The 21,967-nt window shown below is 43.8% G+C and overlaps 2 protein-coding genes and 1 pseudogene across 3 annotated transcripts; 2 read left to right on the top strand and 1 right to left on the bottom strand.

The window, feature by feature from the left end:
* Positions 1–149: 149 nt before the first annotated feature.
* On the top strand, positions 150–6,746 carry pigt (phosphatidylinositol glycan anchor biosynthesis, class T). Its single transcript, XM_084016526.1, has 11 exons — positions 150–544; positions 935–1,112; positions 1,204–1,331; positions 2,061–2,161; positions 2,359–2,533; positions 2,665–2,762; positions 3,100–3,256; positions 3,567–3,767; positions 4,906–5,071; positions 5,184–5,267; positions 5,394–6,746. Exons 1-11 carry the CDS (start codon positions 157–159, stop codon positions 5,641–5,643), a joined length of 1,926 nt encoding a protein of 641 aa, XP_083872652.1. The 5' UTR covers positions 150–156; the 3' UTR covers positions 5,644–6,746.
* Positions 6,747–7,268: 522 nt separating this feature from the next.
* On the bottom strand, positions 7,269–21,967 carry LOC311017884 (uncharacterized protein). The gene is made up of 9 exons (XM_084016527.1): positions 21,826–21,967; positions 21,424–21,561; positions 21,015–21,149; positions 20,666–20,803; positions 8,517–8,660; positions 8,283–8,417; positions 7,892–8,035; positions 7,650–7,787; positions 7,269–7,569 (listed from the first exon to the last, which is right to left on the bottom strand). The coding sequence occupies exons 1-9, from the start codon at positions 21,917–21,919 to the stop codon at positions 7,436–7,438; spliced, it is 1,200 nt and encodes a 399-aa protein (XP_083872653.1). The 5' UTR covers positions 21,920–21,967; the 3' UTR covers positions 7,269–7,435.
* On the top strand, positions 15,496–18,413 carry LOC311017756 (GPI transamidase component PIG-T pseudogene; annotated as a pseudogene). Its single transcript, XR_014599283.1, has 3 exons — positions 15,496–15,758; positions 17,733–17,816; positions 17,946–18,413. The product of XR_014599283.1 is annotated as a GPI transamidase component PIG-T pseudogene (transcript).

The raw sequence follows: 21,967 nt of genomic DNA on the forward strand, positions 1-21,967 counted from the left end.
GTGTTTGCTCGTAAAATGTCATAAAAATGTCAATATTTTTGCCTAAAACAAAGAAGGTTCATGTCAGAGCCACTGGCATACATATGGAAGCAGCCCATTGGCTGGTTCCACGTATGACGAGCCAATGCGGAAGTGAACCGCCATCGCTGGAGAAAGATGGCAGCTCACAGGTGCAGCCGTCTTGCTCTGCTGCTCATTATTTGTAGTTTGTCGGTTTTTATGGTCGCAGACAGTCAAGAAACGACTCTAGCTGGTGACCACGACGCCATCGTGGTCGCTCATACACAAACAGCCGCAGGGACAGGGGGAGAGACGGCCGAGCAGCCGGCGGTGGAGGAGAGGCGGTGGGAAGCGACTCCGGACGATGCTGCAACCGACCAACAGCCCACTTCTGTCGCCGAAACCGCCGTGCCCTCTTCGGTGCCGCAGCCGAAAGACGACTTCCAGGAGGAATTGGTCGTGAGACCGCTGCACTCGGGAGATATTTATGCCAGCTTCCAGTTCCGCACCCTGTGGGACACCGACTTCATGACGGGAAATAAAGGTAAGCTAACTGCTAGCAGTGAAACATACCATTCAGAAATAGATGTATTATGGTAACAGGATGTATCTGGAAACATGCATACCGTCCATTAAAGTCATGCAGATTATGTTAGAGGGCGCTATGGCTTTTGTGAAACTGTTCTGATGTGTTTTACATCCAGTTTCCAGGTTTGTATTGGTTCTTTGGTGCACCATATCTGCTAGTTTCATGACAACAGTGAAACGATTAACTTCTTAAAGCAAAATGATACCTCGTTCTTTGCAACAGGAAATATTTGTTCCTGTTTAAATCAGTCCCACATTCGTCAAGAATAAAATCGATGAGAAAGAAGTACTGTTCACCCTGCTCACTGTAATCTTAAACTCTGTCATGTTGTTTTATGCTCTGTAGTGTCCCACTACCGGCTGTTTCCCAAGTCTCTGGGCCAGGTCATCTCCAAGTTCTCAGTGCGAGAGCTGCACATTTCCTTCACGCAGGGCTACTGGAGGACCATGCAGTGGGGGCAGCCCTTTCTACCGTCCCCTCCAGGGGCTGAACTCTGGGTCTGGTTCCAGGACTCTGTGACAGAGTGAGTACGACGCTCTGGTGGCTGCAGAGCATCACAAGGGAAATGCACGTGGTTTTTAAGTAATTTTAAGTAAGGTTGTGTCCTTTTTCAGTGTCGATGGCACATGGAAGGAGCTGACAAATGTTTTGTCTGGGATCTTCTGCGCGTCACTCAACTTCATTGACTCCACCAACACGGTTCAGCCCAGTGCGTCCTTCAAACCGCTGGGTATAGGCAACGGTACAGAGAGGCTTCTTCAATCTCCCTTTTGCATTTTGTAAAGCTTTCTAGTGATGAGCCTGAACAAAAGCTAATGCTGCGATACTCTTGCAGCAGTGTGTGGCAAGTTACTCAGGAAGTATAATATGTCATAATTCTTACCTAATTCACCTTTTAAAAGGTAATACTAACCGTTTACTTATTGTTTTTATATCAAATGTAATAGGTCTGTCTTCCTTGCTATATCACTATAGTACTTTCACATACCCCCTCGCCCCCTGAACAAACCTTGAATGTGGTTAAAGCAGGAAAGTCAGTAAATCAGTCTGCAAAAGCTTCTCCTTCAATCCATGAAATCCCTGCAGCATCTGAAGGCAGCAGGACACACATGTGTGCAAAATATAAAACTAATCTCTTCCTCCCCCTCATGGGAGAGTCACACATGTGCCCGAGGTGATATTCACCTGACACAGAGGTTAAACTCGACGCGGTGCAAAGCTGCATACTGACCTGCGAGTGTTCACATCATGGTAACATAAGCTTACCTGCTGCAACAAAAACAATCACGTTCTGGATTAATAACTGTAATTACTGTGCTATGGAATTGTAATCCCTTACACTACTCTTTGCTGGGGAAAATATTACAATAATGTGTTACTGAGAACACCCAACACTGATGCAGGTGCTACAGATGCTGTCCAGGCTGCATTACTCATGGACTGATTTAGTTTTTTTGTGTTGATCTTGAAGTGACGGACCACCGCTTCCTTCGTTACGCCACCCTCCCACGAGAGATTGTTTGCACTGAGAACCTGACGCCCTGGAAGAAACTCTTGCCATGTGGATCCAAGGTGGGTGTCTATACGCATTTCTTTTCTTTCTTTTGTCTTGAACTCAAATGCCATGTGTGCATGCTGTATGATGCAGATGCTGACATCCAGGATCTTATGTCTGAAACACCTCAAGACAGAAATTCAGATTATTTTCAAACTGTAAATTAACTCAGTTTCTTCTTCTGTTACGCTGTGTGGCCACGCTGTTCTTGCAGGCTGGTCTCGCTGTCCTGTTGAAGTCGGAGAAACTCTTCCACAGCAGTTTTCATTCCCAGGCAGTGCATATCAGACCTGTGTGTCAGGACTTGCAGTGCAAAACCACATCCTGGGAGCTGAGACAGACGCTGAACGTGGTCTTTGACCTGCACACCCCCGGGCAGGGGAAACGAGGCAAGCAAAAGCACATTCATCCCACATTTAAGTTTAGATTTGCTTATGTTTGTTGTGTTGTGTTGGTAGGAAAAAAACACCTTGATGACACCTCCCTGTCCTTAGTTAACTGAAGCTGTTTGTTCCTTCAGAGTGGTCTTTTTTTAAGATGTTCTCTCGGACCCTGACCGAAGCTTGTCCAATGGCCTCCTCCAGTAAAATCTACATCGACGTCACAGACAACCCTCAGGTTTGACTCCCAATCAATATGCTATCATTATCATATCATCATCACTTAATGATTAGTTAAATATAAAAGAAGTTAGAGATATTGAAAGGTTTTTGACCTCTACAGAGCTGTTTATGTGCAGTTTTGGACTGGCCAAAATATGCTGCTATGCATCAACAAAGTCAAGGAAATGCATGCAGCACATTTGTTAGAGAGTTACACTGAACATAACTCCTGAGACAACTCCACATAGTGCTTTAAGAGATAATATGAAACAGATGTAGCAACACGTAGAAGGTTTACTCTTTTAACAGCATGGAGATATTCAACACAGGAGAAATGCAATGTCATTTTGCAGGGGGAGCAGTTTGACGTGAGCCCGGCCACTCCCTTGCTGAGCCAGGCAATGGTGCTGGGGGACAGACGAACCTTCTCCGTCTACGATCTGACCCAACAGATCACCTTTGGCACTGTGCGCTCCCTCAACCTGCTGATCCGCTGGAAATCCAGTGAGGGTGAGTGACAGAGCAGAGTATGACAGAGTTCTGTGTAAGAGGCTAGTCTCAAGTATCCAGTGCAACAAGCAGGACTATAATGGAGTTAACAAAAATGTGTCAGCTGACAGAAAGTCCTAAAAGCAGCTAAAGTGACTTGACTGATCATTTTCACAAGCAAATTATAAAACACTACTTTTCTCTGACATTGTTGTGTATTGAAGTGACACCGAAGTGACACTGTTCCTATTTGTTCCTCTGTTAATTAGTCAAACATTAGGGCGAAACTTGTTTCATTCAATCTCCTTGTCTCCTTGATCCGTGCCTGCAGGAGACATGCTGCGTCCCCTGCTCCACGCCGAGCGGTACGTGGCTGGTTACGGGCTGCAGACGGGGGAGATTCACACGTTGATGTACAACAACCACCCCTACAGGTCTTTTCCTGTGCTGCTGCTGGAGTCGGTGCCTTGGTACCTTCGTCTCTACATCCACACCCTCACTGTGACCAGCAAAGGGAAGGACAACAAGCCCAGTGAGTCACTTTAGAAAGCCAAGAGGGATGCGTGTGCACATTAAATTGCAATCTGGGTCTGACATGAACTTGACATGAACAATTAGTGCCAAATGCTAGAACAGTTTGTCTACTGATTGATAAATGAGTAAAAGCCACCAACAACTGGTTACATTTTGAGATTACAGAAACAGTATACATGAAATGAGACCAATTGTACTGTGTAAATGTAGTTTATTTAACCATCCAATTACATTATGATACTACCTTTACTATACATGTACAGCAGAATTACAGGCACAGAATAACTCTCACTTCCCCCTCAGCCTTTGTTGGCTGATTTTTGTCTGGCAAAAACTGGGCAAAGTGGAGTTGCTGTTGAAGTGAAAGCGTTGCATTTTTGTTTTGTAAAAAATATATTTCTACTGATTGATAAATGTATTTATGATTATGTAAATGTATGTTAGACATGTTAGATTCCCTAGAGCAGAGAACTTCAACAGGGGGTCCGGGACCCCCCTAGGGGCTACAGCAGGGGGTCCCCAAAATGTATTGATCCCAAACTTTGTTTTTTCTTCCAAAATGTAAAATGTCCAAAAATACACATGAACATGAATACATCTAATAAGCAAATATAAATGTTAATTGTTGTGTTAATGTGACATTTTGATGTAGAAATGCCAATATAGAATAACAATATGTTCTAGAAATATATGAATCGGTCAACAATTATTATTTGAATGGATAGCGTTGTATACATGCATCATTACTAGTACCTTTATACATGGCAATATAGGCTGCACTCCTATATTATTATTGGCCGGTTTAGTAAGTGCCCCTCCACTGTGTGACTATCAGCCAAGGGGTCCTTGGCTTGAAAAACGTTGAAGACCTCTTCCCTAGAGGAATCATTTTTTCATGTAATTGTTTGTTTTCACCAGAAGGGGGAGAACATGAGTCATATTTTCTGCCAAGAAATCTGTATTTCTACCAACCTTTCTTTGTGCTTGTTTCTAGCTCAAACATTATTAAAGTCAACAATGATATATAGATTCTATGAAATAATATTAATATTGATGGAGTATACACCAAATGGCTATAGATAAACATTAGAATAATAGTGCATCAACAGTAACTTGTGTTTTTCTTCCTCTGCCAGGCTACATCCACTACCAGCCGTCTAAAGACCGCATCAGGCCCCACCTGCTGGAGATGCTGGTCCAGCTTCCTCCCAACTCTGTCACCGAGGTCACTGTACAGTTTGAGAGGGCACTGCTCAAGTGGACTGAATACACCCCTGATCCCAACCACGGCTTCTATGTCGGGTATGCGGCATGTGGAGTTATTTTCCAGAGGTTTCTGAAAGAAGCAGCAGCATGGATGTCGCTTCCTTCACAAGTTGTAGATTATTTATTGTCCTGTTCCTTTGATATTTAGGTCTTCGGTCATCAGCTCTCTTGTACCAAGCGTTGTCGCCATGGATACAAACAGCACTCGGGAACAGCCACTTTTCAGCAGCTTGTAAGTAGAGTTGTGTGTTTTCTGAGGAAAATGCCTGTTGTTGCTTCTCAATGTGTCGTTTGATTTCCTATAGAGAAACACATTTGTCTGGAAAGTCAAATGATGAAATTTCCCATTTCCCTCCAGTTTTCCCTGTAAAGAGGAGTCCAGCTACTTTATGCGCGTCTACACAGAGCCTCTGCTGATCAACCTGCCAACTCCAGACTTCAGCATGCCTTATAATGTCATCTGCCTGACCTGCACCGTGGTGGCCGTTGGCTACGGCTCCCTCTACAACCTCCTGACCCGGAGCTTCCAGATAGAAGAGCCGAGCCCGGGATTGGCCAAGCGGATAGCCAACATCATCCGCAAGATGAGGGGCGTGCCGCCACTCTGAGGCTGGACAGGGACGCCAACTGGCTCTACTTTTAGAAAGGAAGCTTTCCTTCTGTTGAAACCACTGGTAAACATGTGATATTCAGGGAAGAACTGAGTCAAGCACTGGTATGAATGTCTTTAAAACGGTCAACTGGGAAGGTTATGTTTTCAAATGGAAGAAGGCAAATAATTCCTTTGAACATAAATGTACTCAGGATTATTTCCTGGCGGCTAAGGACAAGACAATGTGGACATTTGGGAAAGTAAGTTATTGTTATTGTTTAACAAGGAACCAAAGCTGTGCAGTACACTGCCATGGTAACGGCATCAGAGTGTACTGGTTTGATTGTTTTCTTCTCTCTTTTTTTTGGATGTTTGAAGCCATATCTCCACTCTAATAATATAGCCACACTTTCTCTCAGACATTTTGTCTGACTGCTAAAATTATGTTGCTGCAGATATGAAACTGATGGCCTTACAGAGGTTTACACAGCCTCAGAGCTCAGATAGAGAACGTTCTCGTTTAAATAGCATAACTTTTAAAGGCGGAGATACTTAGTCAGAATGTCACATGACCTCAAACCTCACTTATGTTATATCAAGTAACTACCATGTCTGAATAGAAATGAACACAGCATCAAGTATAACTATGGGTGTATCCAGTGATATGTCCTCTTTATTTAAAAGTTCCTGATTAATTTGTCTTATCTGAGAATATTTATAGTAGTTTTAATATATGAGCAAGAGTCACATTTTTTTTTAAATTTGGTCTGAGCAATGGTACTTGTCTGGAACTCGAGAACAGCCCTCTTATCAAACTTTTATTTTGCACTTGTGGGTCGTTGGATGCATGCTCGATTGTTAAATGCGATTGTCTGCCGATCTCTTCATCAGTAATTGCCTTCAATTTGTCGGGTTCTTAAATAATTAATTAATCCGTGTCAGCTAACGAATAGAAGTCATTATAGGAGTTACCTTACCATGAAATACTACCGTGTGTTTGTTGAACTTTTTTTTACGTTTGTCTGCCTAGAAGTCCAGTCTGATCCACTTACTGGGATAAAGTGGACAGAATGTGAATGGATGAAGCAGTACTGTGTGTGTGTTTGTCAAAATCTGTGTTCTTTATTGCCTTTTCAATAAATTGAAACATCTTTCCATTATTTAATTAAATACTCTTGCTTTCTGGCAGTAAGAACTTTCCATTCTTGGCATATTTCATCAGTTGTTATTTTCAGCCCAACCCTCGTCTCGAGGCCAATATCCAGCAAGCTGATTAATACATAAGACAAGTCGAGATTCTGGAAACATGTTTATTGGTTGAAATTCAAAGAAATGCAAATCGCTCCATACCTTCAAACTCAACAAGCAACTGATACATAAGTATCCTACAGAGGTTTTTTATCCAATTAAACTAAAAGATACAATAGCAACATTCATATGGAAATCCTGATCATTGGCATCAAAATTACTGTAAGTTTTAAACTAATCGAGTTAAAATACAAACATATTGTAGGACTTCAACACTATGAATGACACCCACCACTATTTTCCTCCTGCAGTTTGTTCTATAGCTTTTGCTTTTCCAAATGAATTGAATACTATTTATTTTTTGTATATATGTACTTAAAGGATGAGCATACAAAAAAAACGTCTTTACATAAACGGAGAGCAATTTACATTCTCTGCCAAAATAATATAACTTTGTGCAAACCAGTGCTCACATACTCGACCAAAGTTTGCTATTATGGAGTTGAAAAAGGTGAATATCTTTTAAAGGTGAATAGCTGCGGCTGAGTTGAGCTGTCCAATCAGCAGGGCTCGCTGCAGGCGTGGCCGCAGCTCGTCTTGCAGCACTTCTGCTCTCCTGGACACTGACCATCGTGAAAGCAGAACTCGGCGCACACCTGGATTCCCTTGGGACGGGCGCAGCGACCGGGCTTCACTGACGGAACAAAAAAAAACATACACAGTGTCAACACATTCACACAAAAACACTACCAGAGGAGTATTGCTTTTTCTAACCTGTGTAGGGTGCAATGCACTGGTGTCCACATCCGTTGCTGCAGCACTTCTCATTGTTGGGGCAGTCACTGTCGTTGGAGCAGAACTCAACACACAGTCCTACACCCCAGTTCTTGGTAGGACACACTCCTGGCTTGGCTGGAAGGAAAGGAGGACATCAGTTCAGTCACTGAGAAGCTTCAACCAAAGATTTAAAATCTGCCCACTAGAAAAAAACAAAGTGAAAACATTGTGGCTCATACTGGAAGCAGGGGGGACACAGGCGGCTCCACAGTCAAAGACACAGCATTTGTGGTCATAAGGACAGTCTTTATCACACGAACACCCCTTTTTTGATGGGACGACATCAAGGCGACGTGGGCATTGTCCTGGTTTTGGATCATTCACTGAGAAAGAAAGAGGCAGAGATGCAGAAGATGAGATCAGAGGGGACGGATCAGACAGAAACCACATTAATGAAGACTGATAAATAAAATACACTTAGTAACATACAGAAGTAAACAACACATTTGCAGATGATACATTAAAAACAAACCATATTACGTTGCCTTCACTGACGGGACAGAAAAAAACATACACAGTGTCAACACTTTCACACAAAAACACTACCAGAGGAGTATTGCTTTTTCTAACCTGTGTAGGGTGCAATGCACTGGTGTCCACATCCGTTGCTGCAGCACTTCTCATTGTTGGGGCAGTCACTGTCGTTGGAGCAGAACTCAGCACACAGTCCTACACCCGGGTTCTTAGGACACACTCCTGGCTTGGCTGGAAGGAAGAGAGGACATCAGTCACTGAGAAGCTTCAACCAAAGATTTAAAATCTGCCCACTAGAGAAAAACAAAGTGAAAACATTGTGGCTCATACTGGAAGCAGGGGCGACACAGGCAGCTCCAAAGTCAAAGACACAGCATTTGTGGTCATCAGGACATTCTTGATCATACAAACACCCCTTTTTTGATGGGACGACATCAAGGCGACGTGGGCATTGTCCTGCTTTTGGAACATTCACTGAGAAAGAAAGAGGCGGAGAGAGATCAGAGGGGACGGATCAGACAGGAACCACATTAATGAAGACTGACAAATAACATACACTTAGTAACATACAGAAGAAAACAACACATTTGCAGATGATACATTAAAAATAAACGTACATATCACATCGCCTTCAGCTTCTGCAGCAAAAACTACGATGAATGCAATGAGTGCAAAAATCAGTGCACAAGCTTTTGACCCGTGTTGCTCCATGTTAACTTCCTTTCTGACAAGAATGTACTCCTGTTTGGACTAATATACGCAACCTGAAGGCTGAGCAGCCCAGCCAAAGGGTGCTGGGTCCTTGTGCCTGTCGAGTTGCATTCCCATCTCTGCACCTAAGGGGTCCTGAGCTTTCTGCTGGGATGTGGCAGCAGACATACTTTTCCCAATCAGCTACTTAGTGATTTTGTTTTGCCTTGAATTAAAATAGCTAAAGAAAAAATCTCTGGATGACTGCACACATTCATACCCAAAGTTTGACTATAGTCTTATTTTAACTCATTGTTTCTGGAGATATTTCATGTACAACACAATTGCAGTTATTGTATTCTTGAGAAAATTGTGGTAGATTATGATGACGTTAGGAATTAATAATCAGCTATTGCTGTTGATCATGTTTCTGCTGTTAATAGTCTTTGAAGAACGCTATAACGCGTTGCCTTATTTCTTGCTTATTACATGCAATCATTTTCAAGCAACATTATTTCACTTGAATTAACAATAAAAGATAGTTTCCCAATGTATCTGTATCTGAAATGGCATGGAGCATTCTCCATCTGATCCTGTGTCGCCATCTATTGGCATAATCAGGAGTTGCATGTAAGATGTCATGTTCTCCCTGTCACTTGCAACAAAAACACTGTCAGTCTCTTTAAAATGTTCTTTTTTACTGTCCTCTGTGAGGATGAGCAAACCCACATTGTTTCTTTATTTGTGTTACACTTGTCAGCACAGGTTTTTAGGGAAGAGATAGGCAGTCTGGGCTGCACGGTGGTGTAGTGGGTAGCACTGTCGCCTCACAGCAAGAGGGTTTGATTCCCGGGTCAGGTTCGGGTTCCTTCTGTGTGGAGTTTGCATGTTCTCCCCGTGTAAGCGTGGGTTCTCTCCGGGTTCTCTGGCTTCCTCCCACAGTCCAAAGACATGCAGGATGGGGATAGGTTCATTGATGACTCTAAATGTCCCGTAGGTGTGAATGGTTGTTTGTCTCTACATGTTGGCCCTGTGATGGACTGGTTACCTGTCCAGGGTGAACCCTGCCTTCGCCCAATGATAGCTGGGATCAGATCCAGCCAACGGATGGATGGATGGATGGATGGATGGATGGATGGATGGATGAATGGATGGATGGATTGATTGGCCGACTCATCATTAAGGCTAATGTGCAATCAATCTGTAACTCTTGTCAAATTAGCTCAAAATATAATGGCCATTTTGAAGAGAGAGATGGAGATGATTAAATTTTCATTAAAAAAAGAAGCTGTTCTCCAAAATCTAAACTAAAGAGTTGCACCCTTTTCATCCTCCTCATTACCTTTTAATTATTTTTCATCCACATGTTTTGACCCATCCTGGGTTCGATTCCCGGGTCGGCCTGGGTTCCTTCTGTGTGGAGTTTGCATGTTCTCCCCGTGTAAGCGTGGGTTCTCTCCGGGTTCTCCGGCTTCCTCCCACAGTCCAAAGACATGCAGGATGGGGATAGGTTCTTTGATGACTCTAAATTGCCCGTGAATATGAGTGTGAATGGTTGTCTGTCTCTACATGTTGGCCCTGTGATAGACTGGCATCCTGTCCAGGGTGTACCCTGCCTTCGCCCAATGACAGCTGGGATCGGCTCCAGCCCCCCCGTGACCCTGAATACAGGATAAGCGGTAGATAATGGATGGATGGTTGGATGTTTTGACCCATTTATTCTTATTCTTTCTGTCATGTTTCTTTTTCTTCTTTATGACTCCAGAACACACTCCCTGTATTTGTCCTTGTGTCTGTTTTATCTGTAACTGCGTAGTTTGTGTCTCTTGTAGATAAAATGTGACATCTGTTCTCAACAGCATGAAAAACAACAGTGCGTCTGTGGGCCGTGATAGTGGTGCTTTAATGAGATAGTCTGCACAATTACATTTTCTTCTCTTAGCGATACAGCTTGCAGCTTTGCATATATTAGATTTCAGATAAATCTGACTGAGAGACTGGACAGTGTATCTGATTCAGTCCTCTGATCCTGATGATGTCACGGTATCCCATCTGAAAGCACAATATGTCAGCATGATATTACATTGATGTAAGTAAAACATTGCCTTCCCTTATTGTTAATGTTTCTTATCTTGTGACGCAGTTGTTTTTGTTTTGGTTTGGAGTTTGCCCATCTCTTCTTATTCAATGCAGAATTTTCCCATGAATCTATACAAAGTTGAACATTAAATGTAATGTTAAGCATATATTGATAAAACACATCACAGATTGTTACTTCTTCTGGTTCACAGAAAGTGCAAGAATATTCAAATTTTCTAAAACTTGCGAATATGTCTTTTCAAAGTACACAATGTCTTTAACTTCATAACTAGTATAACTGGAAACCTCAATCCTGAATATAATTAATAATATGTTAGTAACTGCCCATCAGCATCAATGCCTATGTCAATCCATTTCCCGTAGTGTAGTGATTTATTTATCCATATTTTGTAAAAGGCCCTGGTCGCAGGATAGGCCGTATATAGTATTGTACGGGATCCTTCGGGGGCGGGGCTTGCGTCTCTGATTGGTCGAGTAAGGTCACTCGCGAGTCACAGGAAGAACCGCCATTTTTAAAACCCCTCAGTAAACTCAGTTTCTTTTGGTCCGTGCATTTTACGCTACGTCAACACACCGACGTGGAGTTACAGAACAGATAATACGACAGGTGGACCGACGTCAGGCTCAGGCCATATCCAGCATTTACGCTGAGAACGAAATCCAGCGGGAATCGGAAACGGCGACACATGAAGTTTCCTCCAGGTGACCGGAACTGTTACTTCCGGTCAGGTATGTGAGGCCGTCACGCTGTTTGAAAACTCTGAGTACCGCAGTTTGTACTGGTTGTACTGGGACAGGAAGGCTGAGTGGACTGGTTGTACTGGGACAGGGAGGCCGAGTGGACTGGTTGTACTGGGACAGGGAGGCTGGTTGTACTGGGACAGGGAGGGCGAGTGGACTGGTTGTACTGGGACAGAGAGGCTGAGTGGACTGGTTACTGAGCAAGGAGTTGAATCTGGAGCTGATTGAGACTCAACACAATACAGCTGAGGCAAGTTGTTTTAATGGCTTCATAATGGCATTCATACACTCAACAAAAATATAAACGCAACACTTTTGTTTTTGCTCCCATTTTTCATGAGATGGACTTAAAGATCTAAAATTCATTCCAGATACACAATATTACCATTTCTCTCAAACATTGTTCACAAATCTGTCTAAATGTCTGATAGTGAGCACTTCTGCTTTGCTGAGATAATTCATCCCACCTCACAGGTGTGCCACATCAAGATGCTGATCTGACATCATGATTAGTGCACAGGTGTACCTTAGACTGTCCACAATAAAAGGCCACCCTGAAATGTGCATTTTTTTGCTTTATTGGGGGTCTGGGGACTCAGAACCAGTCAGTATCTGGTGTGACCACCATTTGCCTCATGCAGTGCAACACATCTTCTTCGCATAGAGTTTATCAGATTGTCAATTGTGGCCTGTGGAATGTTGGTCCACTCCTCTTCAATGGCTGTGCGAAGTTGCTGGATATTAGTGGGAACTGGTACACGCTGTCGTATACGCCGGTCAAGCACATCCCAAACATGCTCAATGGGTGACATGTCCGGTGAGTATGCTGGCCATGCAAGAACTGGGACATTTTCAGCTTCCAAGAATTGTGTACAGATCCTTGCAACATGGGGCCGTGCATTATCTTGCTGAAACATGAGGTGATGTTCATGGATGTATGGCACAACAATGGGCCTCAGGATCTCATCACGGTATCTCTGTGCATTCAAAATGCCATCAATAAAATGCACCTGTGTTCTTCGTCCATAACAGATGCCTGCCCATACCATAACCCCACCACCACCATGGGCCACTCGATCCACAACATTGACATCAGCAAAGCACTCACCCACACGACGCCACACACGCTGTCTGCCATCTGCCCTGAACAATGTAAACCGAGATTCATCCGTGAAGAGAACACCTCTCCAACGTGCCAGACGCCACCGAATGTGAGCATTTGCCCACTCAAGTCTGTTACGACGACGAGCTGGAGTCAGGTCAAGACCCCGATGAGGACGACGAGCATGCGGTTGAGCTTCCCTGAGATGGTTTCTGACAGTTTGTGCAGAAATTGTTTGGTTATGCAAACCAATTGTTTCAGCAGCTGTCTGAGTGGCTGGTCGCAGACGATCTTGGAGGTGAACCTGCTGGATGTGGAGGTCCTGGGCTGGTGTGGTTACACGTGGTCTGCGGTTGTGAGGCCGGTTGGATGTACTGCCATATTCTCTGAAATGCCTTTGGAGACGGCTTATGGTGGAGAAATGAACATTCAATGCACGAGCAACAGATCTGGTTGACATTCCTGCTGTCAGCATGCCAATTGCACGCTCCCTCAATGCTTGTGGCATCTGTGGCATTTTGCTGTGAGACAAAACTGCACATTGCAGAGTGGCCTTTTATTGTGGGCAGTATAAGGTACACCTGTGCACTAATCATGATGTCAGATCAGCATCTTGATGTGGCACACCTGTGAGGTGGGATGGATTATCTCAGCAAAGCAGAAGTGCTCACTATCACACATTTAGACTGATTTGTGAACAATGTTTGAGAGAAATGGTAATATTGTGTATCTGGAATGAATTTTAGATCTTTAAGTCCATCTCATGAAAAATGGGAGCAAAAACAAAAGTGTTGCGTTTATATTTTTGTTGAGTGTATATATGACATTTTCTACAGATCTGTATTGTTGCCTTGGTGGTTTTAATTCCTGCTGTTGAATCTATAAGAAGTATCATGCTATTTAATTGAATCAATCATGTTGCACCCGCCGTGATTGCTGGCCATTCTTGTTTAAGTGTTGTGTCCTTGATAATCAGCTGGAAGCACAGGCTTCAGCCGTCTATAAATGAATATAATGTTGCTTTGGAGTGGACATCATCTGGTGTGATGGGTGTATGTTAATTAATGCGCCTATTTTGTAGCTTAAGTGATCATTTAGTTGAATATGTCGACCACATCATCATTTTATTCCTCTACCCATGTGTCTCTATAGAAAGACCAGTGTTCATCATGGTGCAGTATCATTTCTAACCTCTGGGTGGGTGTCTCCACTTGAAGATCCCATCAGCTTGAGCCTGTTTTTTTTAATCTTCCACCAATCTGGAGGCTGCATTATTACTGAGGTCTAATAATGAAAACTGATTATAACTGAGTAATCACGGCAGTAGCATCAGTATCTTTAAATGTGAGCCCAAATCTGAGAAAAGCTCATATTGTTTGTCAAACTCTGATCATTTTTTTGTGAGATTTCTGATCTATTTTTCGGTATCTCTCAGATGTTGCAATGTAGTGTAACTATGTAAATGTATTCTGTCTGGCTTTGATTTGATTGACAGGTATCCCCCAAACCATGAAACAGGGAGAATCCACAGGGTTATTATATAGAGGGTGCAGTGAGCAGTGAGGAGTAATTTAACCCTCAGGAGTGAAGAGGACATGCAATTTACATGTTCAACTGCATTGTTTATGTCAAGCTTGGTAGCCAATGGGATCTTAGCTGTGAGCTTTTAAGATCAAATATCTGCTGTTATTCATATCATATCTGACACAACTTCAACAGGGGGTCTGGGACCCCCCTAGGGGCTACAGCAGGGGGTCCCCAAAATGTATTGATCCCAAACTTTTTTTTTCTTCCAAAATGTAAAATGTCCAAAAATACACATGAACATGAATACATCTAATAAGCAAATATAAATGTTAATTGTTGTGTTAATGTGACATTTTGATGTAGAAATGCCAATATAGAGTTACAATATGTTCTAGAAATATATGAACCGGTCAACAATTATTATTTTAATGGAACGCATTGTATACATGCATCATTACTACTATTGTGCTTATCAGGAGTAAAGGACACAACGATATTGCTGCTTACCTGTGCGCACTGCGCAGCTCTCAATTTAAAGGGCAAGACGGCGTGGCTTGGCCTTGAACGCATTTATTATTTCATCAGAGTCCAGTTTCTCCGCGAGCTCTTTTTCAAACATGAGCAGCGAGATGCTATTCAGTCTCTCTGTGAGCATTGTAGCTCTGCTGGTGGATTTAATCCGGTTTACAACTGAAAACAGGCGCTCCACAGAGCAACTTGTAACAGGCAGTGTTATCAGAATACGCAGTAAACAGTTCATGTTGGGAAAAACATCTTTGTCACATGAGTCCAACACTTCAATAATGGACGGGAACTGATGGCCAGTTCACTTTCCGTTTCATGAGTTGCGCAAACACAGTCAATTCAGAGGCCTCCAAACCAAGTCCATAATGCCTGCTCGGCCCACGCAATGTGTCCAGCTGGCAAAACGCGCCTGATGCAGGCAGCAGGGAGGCAGCAGCCTTCATTATTCTATAAGAGTCACTCTGAAAACGGTTGTTCAGTTCAAACAGCTGTCTGTCAAGGATCATAATCCACAACGACTGCAAATCAGAATCACTCCTGATGGGTGCACACCTGCCCACTGTAGAGGCCACATGCGCGTCAGCAAACTTGGCAGGTTGCCACTTGCCAGGTGACGGTGTCGCAATGCATCGTCTAACGGCAATTTTTGGGGGTGTGCCAGCTGCCTCTGTGGGTGGCACCGGCACACCCTGGCACACCCTGACACCCTGTTTTTCTTCTGGCTACATCCACTACCAGCCGTCTAAAGACCGCATCAGGCCCCACCTGCTGGAGATGCTGGTCCAGCTTCCTCCCAACTCCGTCACCGAGGTCACTGTACAGTTTGAGAGGGCACTGCTCAAGTGGACTGAATACACCCCTGATCCCAACCACGGCTTCTATGTCGGGTATGCGGCATGTGGACTTATTTTCCAGAGGTTTCTGAAAGAAGCAGCAGCATGGATGTCGCTTCCTTCACAAGTTGTAGATTATTTATCTACCACCGCCTCCTCTCTGACTTCACCTCAACTGTTTCGGCAGCTAAATCTGCCTTCTACCTGGCAAAGATGACAACTCTTCTGCCTCCAACCCCAGGAAACTCTTCTCCGTGTTCTCCTCCCTCCTCACCCCTCCTTCCCCTCCGCCCCCTTCCTTCCTTACTGCCGATGACTTTGCTACTTACTTTACCAAGAAAGTAAACGACATCAGCTCCTCATTTACGCCTATTCCCTCCCAGAAGACATCTCCCCCAACCCACCCTAGACGCTACTGACATCCAAAGCTACAGACCTGTATCTCTTCTTTCATTCCTCTCTAAAACCTTGGAACGTGCCGCCTACAACCAACTGTCATCCTATCTCTCGCTGAACAACCTCCTAGACCCTAATCAATCAGGATTCAGGACTGCTCACTCCACTGAGACGGCCCTCCTCATAGTGACCGAGTCCCTGCGAGACGCCAGAGCCTCGTCCCACTCCTCCGTTCTCGTTCTCCTCGACCTATCTGCTCAATCACCAAATCCTCCTCTCCACTCTGGCTGAACTTGGCATAACTGACTCTGCTCTCGCCTGGTTTACATCATACCTGACAAATCGCACCTTTCAGGTCACATGGAATGGCTCTATGTCCAAACCCTGTTCTCTGGACACGGGTGTCCCTCAAGGCTCAGTATTAGGACCACTTCTGTTCTCACTATACACCAGATCACTAGGTTCTGTTATCACATCGCATGGATTCTCCTACCATTGCTACGCAGATGACACCCAGCTGTTCCTCTCTTTTCCCCCGTCCTCTGACACCCACATTGCAACTCGCATCTCGGACTGTCTGGCTGACATCTCTGTCTGGACAACTGCACATCACCTCAAGCTTAACCTGAATAAAACCGAACTCCTCTTCATCCCAGGGAAAGACTGCCCTCGCATGGACCTGTCGGTCACTGACGAGGGCATCACAGTATTGCCGTCGTCAACTGCGAGGAACCTGGGTGTAATCCTCGATGACCAACTATCCTGCACCCCCAACATCACTGCTGTGGCCCGATCCTGCAGATTTGCCGTCTACAACATCCGCAGGATTCGGACCCTCCTCACAAAGGACGCAACGCAACTCTTGGTCCAAGCACTGGTCATCTCTCCTGCCTTGACTACTGCAACTCTCTCCTGGCCGGACTCCCGGCCTCTGCGATTAAACCATTGCAGCGTATCCAGAACGCTGCAGCACGTCTTATCTTCAATCTACCCAAATTCTCCCATGTGACCCCCCTCCTCCGTGACCTCCACTGGCTCCCTGTTGCAGCACGCATCCAATTTAAGACGATGACACTGGCCTTCAGGGCCATCAATGGAACGGCACCCATCTACCTTCAAACACTGGTCAAACCTCATGCCCCGAAGCGAGCACTTCGCTCCTCTACTTCAGCTGGCCGGCTGGTACCACCATCGCTGAAATCAAACAAATGTCGCTCAGCAAAGTCCAGACTCTTCTCTGTTCTGGCGCCTCAGTGGTGGAACAAACTCCCGACTAATGTCAGGACAGCTGAGTCATTGCCATTTTCCGAAAAAGGCTCAAGACTCACCTGTTCAGACTTCCCCTCGACTAGCATGACCCCCCCCCCCCCCCCCCCCAAAAAAAAAAAAAAAACACCCTTACCTATAGCACTCTGATCGTAGCACTGTTGCTCTTGAACTACTAGTTTACTCAGAGGAGGACCTAACACTTGTTCTACTTTTAGCTCTTACTTTATCGGCAATGATTCGTTGTGGTTTCCTTGTTTCCTTCTTTTGACAAATGTACTTATTGTAAGTCGCTTTGGACAAAAGCGTCTGCTAAATGACCTAAATGTAAATGTAAATTTATTGTCCTGTTCCTTTGATATTTAGGTCTTCGGTCATCAGCTCTCTTGTACCGAGCGTTGTCGCCATGGATACAAACAGCACTTGGGAACAGCCGCTTTTCAGCAGCTTGTAAGTAGAGTTGTGTGTTTTCTGAGGAAAATGCCTGTTGTTGCTTCTCATCAATGTGTCGTTTGATTTCCTCTAGAGAAACACATTTGTCTGGAAAGTCAAATGATGAAATTTCCCATTTCCCTCCAGTTTTCCCTGTAAAGAGGAGTCCAGCTACTTTATGCGCGTCTACACAGAGCCTCTGCTGATCAACCTGCCAACTCCAGACTTCAGCATGCCTTATAATGTCATCTGCCTGACCTGCACCGTGGTGGCCGTTGGCTACGGCTCCCTCTACAACCTCCTGACCCGGAGCTTCCAGATAGAAGAGCCGAGCCCGGGATTGGCCAAGCGGATAGCCAACATCATCCGCAAGATGAGGGGCGTGCCGCCACTCTGAGGCTGAACAGGGACGCCAACTGGCTCTACTTTTAGAAAGGAAGCTTTCCTTCTGTTGAAAACACTGGTAAACATGTGATATTCAGGGAAGAACTGAGTCAAGCACTGGTATGAATGTCTTTAAAACGGTCAACTGGGAAGGTTTTGTTTTCAAATGGAAGAAGGCAAATAATTCCTTTGAACATAAATGTACTCAGGATTATTTCCTGGCGGCTAAGGACAAGAAAGTTATTGTTATTGTTTAACAAGGAACCAAAGCTGTGCAGTACACTGCCATGGTAACGGCATCAGAGTGTACTGGTTTGATTGTTTTCTTCTTCTTTTTTTTTTGGATGTTTGAAGCCATATCTCCACTCTAATAATATAGCCACACTTTCTCTCAGACATTTTGTCTGACTGCTAAAATTATGTTGCTGCAGATATGAAACTGATGGCCTTACAGAGGTTTACACAGCCTCAGAGCTCAGATAGAGAACGTTCTCATATTGGGTTCCCAATCTGTTGAGTCCTCCCTGCTAGGAACGTTTAAATAGCATAACTTTTAAAGGCAGAGATACTTAGTCAGAATGTCACATGACCTCAAACCTCATGTTATGATATCAAGTAACTACCATGTCTGAATACAAATGAACACAGCATCAAGTATAACTATGGGTGTATCCAGTGATATGTCCTCTTTATTTAAAAGTTCCTGATTAATTTGTCTTATCTGATATTTATAGTAGTTTTAATATATGAGCAAGAGTGACATTTTTTTGCATTTGTTCTGAGCAATGGTACTTGTCTGGAACTCGAGAACAGCCCTCTTATCAAACTTTTATTTTGCACTTGTGGGTCGTTGGATGCATGCTTGATTGTTAAATGCGATTGTCTGCCGATCTCTTCATCAGTAATTGCCTTCAATTTGTCGGGTTCTTAAATAATTAATTAATCCGTGTCAGCTAACGAATAGAAGTCATTATAGGAGTTACCTTACCATGAAATACTACCGTGTGTTTGTTTGTTGAACTTTTTTTTACGTTTGTCTGCCTAGAAGTCCAGTCTGATCCACTTGCTGGGATAAAGTGGACAGAATGTGAATGGATGAAGCAGTACTGTGTGTGTGTTTGTCAAAATCTGTGTTCTTTATTGCCTTTTCAATAAATTGAAACATTTTTCCATTATTTAATTCTCTACTCTAGCTGGGAAAGAGGGTACACCGTTCCTAACTGCGCTGGAGCTGGATTACTTCCCACCGAGTGCCCACATTTTGTGAAAACAAACTTGGCCCCACTTCTGGCAGACTCTGAGAAAACAAACACAGACGTCTCTGTGTTGGGCCAGTCAGCGATTCTCACCCCTGCACGTTTGGCAACAGCATGGGACAAAAAAGGGGAAAGCAGCATTCCACATAAGTGATAAGTTAATATCTTGTCAGCTGCTAAACCATGTTATGTCTGATCAGATGCACACAGCCAGAGAACACGGTCTGATTTTAAATGATGCATATCTTCAGTGATGAGTGGCTTGTCCCGGTTCTCAGCAACACATCCTTCAATCAGTTTGACTGTTTTATACACAAATCAATTTGAGCTGCATTTTGAGACGTGAGGTTGTGGTGCAATAGACGCCTCTTTAAATACTCTTGCTTTCTGGCAGTAAGAACTTTCCATTCTTGGCATATTTCATCAGTTGTTATTTTCAGCCCAACCCTTGTCTCGAGGCCAATATCCAGCAAGCTGATTAATACATAAGACATGTCGAGATTCTGGAAACATGTTTATTGGTTGATATTCAAAAAATGCAAATCGCTCCATACCTTCAAACTCTACAAGCAACTGATACATAAGTATCCTACAGAGGTTTTTTATCCAATTAAACTAAAAGATACAATAGCAACATTCATATGGAAATCCTGATCATTGGCATCAAAGTTACTGTAAGTTTTAAACTAATCGAGTTAAAATACAAACATATTGTAGGACTTCAACACTATGAATGACACCCACCACTATTTTCCTCCTGCAATTTGTTCTATAGCTTTTCCTTTTCCAAATGAATTGAATACTTTTTATTTTTTGTATATATGTACTTAAAGGATGAGCATACAAAAAAAACGTCTTTACATAAACGGAGAGCAATTTACATTCTCCGCCAAAATAATCTAACTCTGTGCAAACCAGTGCTCACATACTCGACCAAAGTGTGCTGTTATGGAGTTGAAAAAGGTGAATATGATCCATTTCTGTTCTTGCGGCTGAGTTGAGCTGTCCAATCAGTAGGGCTCGCTGCAGGCGTGGCCGCAGCTCGTCTTGCAGCACTTCTGCTCTCCTGGACACTGACCATCGTGAAAGCAGAACTCGGCGCACACCTGGATTCCCCTGGGACGGGCGCAGCGACCGGGCTTCACTGACGGGACTAAAAAAAAAAACATACACAGTGTCAACACATTCACACAAAAACACTACCAGAGGAGTATTGTTTTTTCTAACCTGTGTAGGGTGCAATGCACTGGTGTCCACATCCATTGCTGCAGCACTTCTCATTGTTGGGGCAGTCACTGTCGTTGGAGCAGAACTCAGCACACAGTCCTACACCCCGGTTCTTCTTAGGACACACTCCTGGCTTGGCTGGAAGGAAAGGAGGACAGGAACCACATTAATGAAGACTGACAAATAAAATACACTTAGTAACATACAGACGTAAACAACACATTTGCAGATGTTACATTAAAAACAAACCTACATATTACGTTGCCTTCACTGACGGGACAAAAAAAACATACACAGTGTCAACACATTCACACAAAAACACTACCAGAGGAGTATTGCTTTTTCTAACCTGTATAGGGTGCAGTGCACTGGTGTCCACATCCGTTGCTGCAGCATTTCTCATTGTTGGGGCAGTCACTGTCGTTGGAGCAGAACTCAGCACACGCTCCTAGACCCCGGTTCTTAGGACAGACTCCTGGCTTGGCTGGAAGGAAAGGAGGACAGGAACCACATTAATGAAGACTGACAAATAAAATACACTTAGTAACATACAGACGCCCCGCGACCCTGAATACAGGATAAGCGGTAGAAAATGGATGGATGGATGGACATACAGACGTAAACAACACATTTGCAGATGATACATTAAAAACAAACCTACATATTACGTTGCCTTCACTGACAGGACAGAAAAAAACATACACAGTGTCAACACATTCACACAAAAACACTACCAGAGGAGTATTGCTTTTTCTAACCTATGTAGGGTGCAATGCACTGGTGTCCACATCCGTTGCTGCAGCACTTCTCATTGTTGGGGCAGTCACTGTCGTTGGAGCAGAACTCAGCACACAGTCCTACACCCCAGTTCTTGGTAGGACACACTCCTGGCTTGGCTGGAAGGAAGAGAGGACATCAGTTCAGTCACTGAGAAGCTTCAACCAAAGATTTAAAATCTGCCCACTAGAGAAAAACAATCAAGGCGACGTGGGCATTGTCCTGCTTTTGGAACATTCACTGAGAAAGAAAGAGGCGGAGAGAGATCAGAGGGGACGGATCAGACAGGAATCACATTAATGAAGACTGACAAATAACATACACTTAGTAACATACAGACGTAAACAACACATTTGCAGATGATACATTAAAAATAAACTTACATATTACATTGCCTTCAGCTTCTGCAGCAAAAACTACGATGAATGCACAGAGTGCAAAAATCAGTGCACAAGCTTTCGACCCGTGTTGCTCCATGTTAACTTCCTTTCTGACAAGAATGTACTCCTGTTTGGACTAATATAC

The sequence above is a fragment of the Eutrigla gurnardus genome (genome assembly GCF_963514095.1).
Source record: "Eutrigla gurnardus genome assembly, chromosome: 8".
Lineage (NCBI taxonomy): Eukaryota > Metazoa > Chordata > Actinopteri > Perciformes > Triglidae > Eutrigla > Eutrigla gurnardus.